This window comes from Parasteatoda tepidariorum, chromosome 6 (assembly GCF_043381705.1).
Source record: "Parasteatoda tepidariorum isolate YZ-2023 chromosome 6, CAS_Ptep_4.0, whole genome shotgun sequence".
Lineage (NCBI taxonomy): Eukaryota > Metazoa > Arthropoda > Arachnida > Araneae > Theridiidae > Parasteatoda > Parasteatoda tepidariorum.
The window spans coordinates 72,588,171-72,598,026 of NC_092209.1; the positions used below are offsets into that span (position 1 = coordinate 72,588,171).

At 34.1% G+C, this 9,856-nt stretch overlaps 1 protein-coding gene across 1 annotated transcript in view; it reads left to right on the top strand.

The window, feature by feature from the left end:
- The window catches only part of LOC107454104 (proton-coupled zinc antiporter SLC30A1), a gene marked incomplete in the record, with an annotated part of 37,838 nt that overhangs the window by 21,008 nt on the left and 6,974 nt on the right, over positions 1–9,856 (top strand). The window contains 3 exon segments of the mRNA XM_071182605.1: positions 756–899; positions 5,691–5,870; positions 7,851–7,933. Of these exon segments, the coding sequence (XP_071038706.1) occupies positions 756–899; positions 5,691–5,870; positions 7,851–7,933 (407 nt within the window).

Consider the following 9,856-nt stretch of genomic DNA (forward strand, 5'->3'; position numbering starts at 1 on the left):
TGTCTTGGCCCCCAAATTCACCTGACCTTAATCCAATAGAGCATTTGTGGTCCTACTTGGAAAACCAAATTCGTGCTGCCACGCTACCCCCTCGCAATGTGAGGGAATTGCAGGACCAGTTGGTGAGAGCTTGGTACCAGATACCTCAGACTACCTATCGGCACCTTGTGGAATCAATGCCGCGGCGGGTGCTATAGCAGTTTTGAGGACTAAAGGTGGTCTTACATGTTATTAGCAGGGTGGTCATAATGTAATGGCTCTTCGGTGTATATTACAGCTGGATATAGTGTTACTGTTTAATACAGCTAGTAGGATTACTGCTATATATAATGTTACTGTTTGATACAGCTAGTAAATAAATGGAGAAAAACATTCAAGAGAAAAACGATTTTATACATTAGAGTATTGCATGAATCAGTTCAAATGTTATAGTGAATTGAATGAGTAGTAAATCTTTCAATAACTGAATATGTAAATCTACGAATCAGTGAATCTGTGACTTAATGAACATGGATACTGGCTACATCAGTGAATCAATGCACGAGAGTCTTAGTGATATGTCGTTAATCTATCAATCAGTAAATCAATAAATAAAAACTTTTATTATAAACTTATAATCTCATGATGTGCTTCATAATTTTTTCTGTGCTTCGTTAGGATTATTTTCTATCATCAGATTACATGTCTGAACGCAAAACTAATTTAAAAATATTGTTTATTAACATGGCTAATATTATAATTCCTTAAATATTTAGGTTACACTCACCATCAAGGTTGCTCCATGACAATCAAAGAAGACGATATGCAAGTGAACTGCATCGTTCTGGATTCAGTTAATAACAGAAGAGTGTGCTCAAATAGTCTGAGATCATCGTTCGAATACCTGAGGAACACAAGAAGTAAAAAATCCATTTAGTTTAAAACATTAAAATTTTCTGTACTATGCATTGATTTCATTTAACGGAAATTGTTCGTAAATAAACATTTCATGCATTCTTTTTCATGAAAATTTTAAAAGTTAACTTCAAAATGTATACATTTCATATAAATACGATTACCAAAAAGTATCCCAGCAACAGCTCGTTGTGGGCCAGAGGGGTCATGGAGGTTCTTCCTCTTCATCCACACTACAACTTAGTGTTAGTCAAGGCTTTTTCAGTCTACTTCCTCTTGGTAGAACGATTTACTACAAGATTTCTTCACCTGTTCACTCCCAACAATCTCAAATCCATCTCTGCGCTGTGTAGCCACCTCGAAGTTACTCAACACCTGCTAGAAGAGAGAAGGCCTCAGCACGGATCAATTTAGTAGTTCGACGCAACTAACATAAACTGTGCAGTGGAGGAAAAATAAGAAAGATATCACGACTTACAGGCTACTAAGCTGCGCAATGGGGAAAAATGCGAAAAAAGTTATTACGTTTGGACTACTATAGTTTGTCTAAGTTAATAACTCCTCCGGTCACAAAGTCTGAGGCCATCTGGTGCTCTGGAAACAAGAATGACGCATTTTAGGGAGGGTAGCTTCATTCTATGACTAATACAATAGACCCAAGAAAGAGATCCCCCTTTTCTCTCCGACCCGAGTCAAAAAAACTCCAAAACAATAACCTCGCACCCTTACTAGAAATAGTCAAACCTCGTTGCCATAGTCACCTCCACAGGTCCAGACGAATGTCTGGGGGAGTTCTTATTTTGGACAAACTATAAAGCAGGGGTTTCCAACTTACATGAAACCGGGGGCCGCAATTGAAAACACCAGTCAAATGGCGGGCCGCAACTTTACCAAAATTTTATATAGGACTCTTTTATGCTTAAAGAAACATTAAATATTACTGTCATATTTTTATCAAGTTGTACAAAACGAAAGTATTAAATTACAAATTAGAATAAGAAGTAGATTTTCATCTGAGAAAAAAAAATTTTTGCATCGTTGGTATGTTAAATTTCACAAAAACAAAGAAATTCGCTTTTTTTTTTTTTTTTTTTTTTTTTTTTTTTTTTTTTTTTAAACAACGAAAGAATAGCATTTTAAACCCATACAGGTTTTTTTACGAAAATTGGCTGCAAAAAAATGACAACTACTATATTTTAGTTCACGGGTCACAAAAAAAAAGCTTCGTGGACCGGATGTGACCCGCTCGCCGCCAGTTGGTAACCACTGCTATAAAGGATCAAATTTCTTGTTTATGGTAACCAGTGCTGAGGCCTTCTCTCTTCTAGGAGGTATTAAGCTTATCCGCCTCTTCTTCTTGTAACCTCACTCTTTGAGAATGTCAATTGTTTGGTTGGATCTTAGAGTCCAATAATGTGTCACAGTCCTGCTTACTTCATGACTCTTGAGATGCTAGGTTGTCTATCATGTATTTCATGATTATATAAACTTTTACAAACATTATTTTATTAAACGGCACCAAAAATTGACCGAAGTATCCTCCTTTCAAAAATCAGCAATCTATTTTCCTCAAATTTACTGATTGCCCAAAAGTCATGGAGGTTAAGATTCTACAATTTCGTATCAAGCATCACTGACTGCAGTCAGTGTGTAGGTGGGTCACTACTTGAATCAGTCTGTGAAGGATCCGAGAGTGTACGGTATTGGTCGTCGTTAAACTGTTCTACCGTAAAGTGCACGAATTCGCTTGCAGGTCGTCGGGCTTCCGAAGCAAGGGTGCCACCCCCTTTGACGAGGATCAAAATTGTGATGGCACGTCTTCGGATCATCCTCAGGGGTGCTTCCCAGACCGTTGCCAATAGCCCATTGTGCAGCTCTAGTGTGACATAAATGAACTACAACAACAAGAGAAATAGCTTAATTTTAAATTATTTTCTTTACTTCAAGCCAAAATTTTAAATTTCATATGTGTTACAAAATATTACATTAAAACACTTAGTGTGATTCATGATAAATTTATATTATAAATTAAGATAATTTTATTGTAAAGTTATGTAAAACAATAGTTTAAGTAGCAAAATTTAACCTTTGATGGACGAAATACACTTAATTGTCACTTTAACAGTTTTAACTAGATAAACTGAAACAGAAAATACATTTTGACCGTTAAGATTTAGCCGTTAAGGCTAGTTTTAACACCCATAAAAATAAAAAAAATTAATACCTTAGAATGCTTTAGTTTATTTGTATAATTTGTTTGATATTCATCTAAATATGAATCGTTATTTGCTTATTTACCTTAACGATTGCAATGAATCGAAGGAATAAATCACTGACTTAATTGGGGGGAAAAAGAATATTCGTATTTTACAATATATAAGAATCTAATCATGGTGCGGTAGTTTTCTATTGTCGGTGCATTTTTATTGGCTGAAAAATCACATTGTAGGATCCAGTTTTCCCACACTAATTTTCCTATTGGTTTGTTTGTCATCAGCATAAAATTGATATAACGAAGGTATTGTTTTCCTATAACTATTTTTGCTGCCCTAATTCGTGCAAATCTACACCCTACTAATCCGTACTGTAATTATTACGTTTTTGATTTTTTTTCTCTCTGAATTAAGAGTATAAGAAATTAAGAATGACTAAATTAAGAGTTGTTTTTATTAGTATTATTGTTAGAATAACGTAATTACATTTTAAGATAAAGTTATTTAAAGTGTCTCATTAACCGTTTTACATTCTTTGGTGCGAATCACATTAATACACTCTTATAAATTGCGGTTAAAAATATTCGTTAAATGATTTAGAACCTAACTTTCAACTTCATGCACAAAGTAATGAATGCAAATACATCCGTGTACATGGTGTTTTAAATCATACATCCGTTCGTTTGGTGAGCAAAAATATAAAATTACAGCTATAAACTTACCGAATTTGTTACAATAATATACTTTTAATTTTAAATGTTATTTCAAAAAACGATTATTTAAAAAAATTATTTATGTTTACTGATAGATCTTAAGTATCATAAGGGAGGTAAATATTTAGGCATGGTAAGTGTTCTTTTCAGTACATACATTTTTAGTTGAATAACTTCAATTGTTTTATGCCAAGAAATAGCAATTTATTGCGAATCAATCATCGGGGTTGGTAAGCATCAGCGAACAGGGGATTTAGCCCCCAAGTTATAAATATTTGTGAGAAAAAATCTCTTTTTTATGTTTTGTGCAAGGTGTTTAAAAAAATATTTGTATATTAATTATTTTCTGTGAGAGAAAATCACTTTTATAAAAAATATCAATGGTTTCATTTTTAAAAAAAATATTTGTATTATACAGTAAAACCTCATTACAGCAATATTTTGGGGACCAGAGAGGGTCAGCAATATTTTGGAGACACATTAAGATTTTTTTTTTTAATCTTAATGTTATATATGTATTAACTATAAATGTTTTTATTAATTTGCTAACTAACTCCCTGGCATTACAGCCCATGTTGGACCATGGCCTCCCTAACAATTTTCCTCCAAAGTCGCCTGTCTCTATCTCTTTGTTTCCAGTTTCGGACTTAGAGTCTTAAGGTCTTTTTCCTCCTCGTCAAACCATCTTTTGACCGGCCTTCCTCTTATCCTTTGGCCCTGACACTGCCCCTTGAATATCTTCTTAATGCCTCTGCTTTCCTCCATTCTCTCAAGGTGTCCTAGTCATTGAATTCTCTTTGCTTTCACATAATTGATTATATCTTTATCTTTAAATAGTCTTGCAATTTCAAAATTGTATAGCCTTCTCCACAGATCACCCTCTTTGACAGGTCCAAAAATAGTTCTAAGAATTTTTCTTTCCCAGGTAATCAGCATTTTTTCTTGTTTCTGGATTAGAGTCCATGTCTCTGATCCATAGATAACGGTTGGTCTGATTATAGTTTTATAAACCTGAAGCTTTGCTTTTCTCGTTATTACTTTTGATATTAGCAATCTCTTAAAGTGCAAAATAGCTGCGATTTCCAGCATTTAGTCTTTGCTTAATCTCTGGCATTATATCATTGCAGATTAATTTGTTATTTGTTTATTAATTTGCAGATAGGTTAATTATGGTTAAGTATTAAAAACAATTAAAATAAAATAAGATCGCAAACATACCTGAAGACCGTTTTTATTGAAAATAATCCGATATTTTTGTTGGTTGACTTAATAATCAGAAGAATGAATATACAAACAAAGTATGCATTGAGTTCAAAGTACGAAAATTGATTTTCGTCTGTGAATTGTGCTCCACCCGCCCTCTGCGGAAAAAATTCTTTTTCAGGTGTTAATGTGGTGCTTGTGGTCATTTGTGACTCATCATCAACTTTTAACATGAAGGAAATGAAATCAGATAGGAGATGCTGTGACTTCTTGAGGGAGGCAGTTCTAAGAATGGAAGCTTTTAGGGTGGTCAGCGGTGAAATGGCAAAAGATGATAAAATAAGATTTTTTACATTATTTGGAAGTCAATAATAAATGGAAAAAATATGGTTGAAATTGGAAAAAAATCGTTTTACAGGGGTTTATTGCTTTAGCGAATATCGTAATATTGAGAGGAGAATAACATTAATTCATATGGAAGTTCGTTGGAACCACGAAACATTGTTGTAATAGAGGGAGTCATTGTTGTATCGGATATCACAGTAGCGAGAGCTCACTGTATATATTTTTGTGGAAAAAATCATTTTTGAAGAATATGCATCGTTTTTTTTTTTTTTAAATATGTATTCGTTATAAGTATAGTCTGTGAAAAAGATCTTTTTTACAGGATCTGGCTTCTACAGTAATCACCAAGTTTTGGATGTCTCACGTGACGTGTCTTCCTGCTTAGTGGTCATAGTTTGTGGCTGTATTCTACTCCTTATGAATGGCCTCATTCTCAAGTATGCGGATGCTATTTTGGCCATAGCATCTGTTACTGTATTATATGGTTCTACCTATCCTTTCAGTAAGTATTTGAACGATTCTTAATTCCTAGATGTCCGATAACGGACAAAATAGAGTTAACCGTTAACCGACATTATAGAAAACACGTAAATGTATGCCTCTATATTCTTTGCCTCAGTCCTGTTCAAAATATTAAAAAAAAACTTTTTCCTACGTCTAAATAGGGATTCTTCCTCACGCAGAAATAAGCAGAACTCGTTGCATAATTAGAATCGGTTGACTAAGAAAAGTGAGAAAAGCATTTTGTTTCATAACCGTCGTTGAACAATTGACCCAATTTTTGGGTTTGCGACACTAATGTTCCACTCAGTAGCCTTTTAATATTAAGACCAATGCAGAAGACGAGGGAACTCCTGGATCAAGTATTGGGAGAAATTTTCTTTCGTGGAGTACTTTTTGATGCAACTAACCCGCATCGTATTACATGGTGAGGAAAAACTCGAAACCCTGCCACGGTTAGCCTGACAAATTGGGACTCTAACTCATGATCCATCTACCACTGAGGGTATCTTACGTCAGCACTGTGGTTGGTGTGAGACGGGTGCGGAATTCGTATCGACCAGCCTTAGCTGGGATTTGAACCTGGTTCACCTCATTCGAAGGCGAGCGCTCTATCCCTTGAGCCATCAAGGCTCAAACTAGAGAATTTTGCATTTTATTTTATAAATCAGTCGTTGAACAGTCGACCCAATTTTTCAGTTTACGACTATAATGTTCAAATCCGTAGCCTTGTAATTTTGAACCCAAATCAGAAGACAAGAGAACTCCTGGATCAAGGATTGGGAAAAATTTTCTTTTGTGAAGGATTTTTTGATAGAACTAACCAGGGTTTGCGTGACATGTAGAAGAAAACCACGAGAACCTTCCATGGTGTGCCTGGCGGCAAAGGATCTCTAACCCATGATCCGTGTACCACTGAGGATATTTCACGTCAGCACTGTGGTCGGTGCAAGTCGGATGCGGAATTCGAATCGACTAGTCATTACCGGAATTCCAACCTGGTTCACCTCATTGGAAGGCGAACACCCTATCCCCTGAGCCATCACTACTCAAATTTTGTATTTGAAGCTGTTGTGTGTCTACTGAAACATAAATTAAGAATACGACTCTTTTAAAATTCGATTTCTCAGGAGCTATTCAACCGATTTCACACAAATTTTGTTCGTTGCAATTAAAAATTAAGTTCAAAATTAAGTTGTATACCCTTCTGTTCCAAACTTTTTCGACTATTATTGAATAAAATAATAAAAAATAATGAATATTTTTCAAAAGTCATTTTTTGCAGGGATTGGATAATTAGCATATAATTATTATTTTTGGATAAACCAATTATGTAATTCTGTGCGAAAATTTTTCAATTCGCTTAAAAACATTTTTGATATATGCCGAAAGAAGCAAAAAATAAAATAAACATTAAGGGGTTAGCATTTTGGATCGTTCTCCAGACCAAACTATTGGGACCATATTTCCCAGATTACGGCTACCCATATATTTTGGGAGTCAGAAAGCGGAATCCGTCTGAAAAAGGTTATGTTTATTCAGAAAAAGTACGTTTTTGTGTCTCATTTCTTAGTTTAAAACATCGCCTGCACTAATTGATTAGCATATTTGAGTTCACCCCCTCAAACCATTATGATTGAGTCCTAGAAAGTATAGATCAGACGATTAGGATCAAAAGTTATTCAGGGTGATCCATTATTGGGCACTGTACGTAAATGATGAAACTCTAAAAATGCAAATCAAATGATGGTATGGTTCCAGACTGACGTCTGATATTTTTATACTAAGTCTGATATTTTGACTTTTTAGTCAAAATATCTAACTTCACAAAGTGATAGACGAATATTTGAAATGTTACTCTCCATTTCTTACTTTGTAATTTAATTGGACTCAGCGACAACCATATCCGTGAATAGCAAATGATATATTAATTTAAGAAAGAAATACTATCTTTAAATTCTTATATCGCATTGTTTTTCAGTCCGTGAATTTGGCTTGATCATGTTGCAAAGTATACCAAGTCATATTGATGTTTCTGGCCTGACAAGAAGACTTCTAATAGAGGTAACAGTTTTTTTTTTTTTTTTTTAAATCACATGTTTTTCTTACCCACACACTGAAGGGCAAGAATCCGAATCATTAGAGAAAAAAGTGATCTTTCACCCCCTCTCTAGTGAGTGGTTGGGGACACACACTGAAGGTCAAGAATTCGAATCCCTAGAGAATAATGTGATCTTTCACCCTCTCTCCAGTGAGTGGTTATGGACACACACTGAAGGTCAAGAATTCGAATCCCTAGAGAAAAATGTGATCCTTCACCCCCTCTCCAGTGAGTGGTTGGGGAACACACTGAAGGTCAAGAATCCGAATCCTTAGATAAAAGGGTGATCTTTCGCCTTTTCTTCGCCACACTGAAGGTCAAGAATCCGAATCCTTAGAGAAAAAGGTGATCTTTCGCCCCCTCCTCAGTGGGTATGGGGTGTTCGAGTTGAGCATTACTGAATAGCTTTTAAAAATATTAAATGTGACTATTTTAACTTTACATATATTTCTCGAGATATTAGACAGTTTTCAAAGTTTTTTTACACCGTTTATAATTCAACTTTAACGAAATCACTGTCCGAATTCATACTTAATAACAGTCACCGTTAATTTGCCCCTGAATATGATTCAATGTTAAAACCATTTTTATGATATTGCACTAAATATTATTTGTATTAATTAATCAAATGTGGATGTGACTCTTAAACCATTAAGATTGCGTGAAAACCCCAATAATTGAATAGAAAATTATCATAAATTAGTGATTTTTTTCAGAAAATTACTTTGTGAAATCGCATGAAAAACAATAGAAAATGACCATCAATCTGAAATACTTCAAAAACATTAAAAGGTTCGTGTAACTTATGAAAAGTCTTTAAATAAATCAAAGTTGTAATAAGAGCAGAAAAAATACATGTTTCGTAAGAAAAAGAAGTAAATTCCCTCTTCTTCCTTTTTAAACACTCTTCAAACTTTAAAATGTTAACTTGTTAAGCTGCATGTTCACAAACTTAAAATTAATATCATATTTTTGTTCCTTGATTTACTGAATGTTCATCATCTTCATGATTGACGAACTTGTGAAGATACATACTTACAAATTTAAATTGAATATCATATTTTAGTTTCCTGATACACTGAATGTCCATCATCTTCGTGTGTGATAAACTTGTTAAGACACATATTATCAAATTTAATCATATTTTAGCTCCCTGATATACTGAATGTTCATCATCTTCATGGGTAACGAACTTGTGAAGACACATACTTACAATTTTAAATTGAATATCATATTTTAGTTCTCTGATATACTGAATGTCCATCAACTTTGTGTGTGATAAACTTGTTAAGACACATATTATCAAATTTATTCATATTTTAGTTCTCTGATACACAGAATGTCCATCATCTTCGTCGGTGATGAACTTGTTAAGACACATATTAACAAATTTAAATTGATCTTATCTAGTTCCCTGATATACTAAATGTCCATCATCTTCGTCGGTGATGAACTTGTTAAGACACATATTAACAAATTTAATCATATTTTAGCTCCCTGATATACTGAATGTCCATCATCTTCATGGGTGACGAACTTGTGAAGACACATATGCATACAAATTTAAATTGAATATCATATTTTAGTTCCCTGATACACTGAATGTTCATCATCTTCGTGTGTGATAAACTTGTTAAGACACATATTACCAAATTTAATCATATTTTAGTTCCCTGATATACTGAATGTTCATCATCTTCATGGGTGACGAAGTTGTGAAGACACATACTTACAAATTTAAATTGAATATCATATTTTAGTTGCCTGATACACTGAATGCCCATCATCTTCGTGTGTGATAAACTTGTTAAGACACATATTATCAAATTTAATCATATTTTAGTTCCCTGATATACTGAATGTTCATCATCTTCATGGGTGACGAA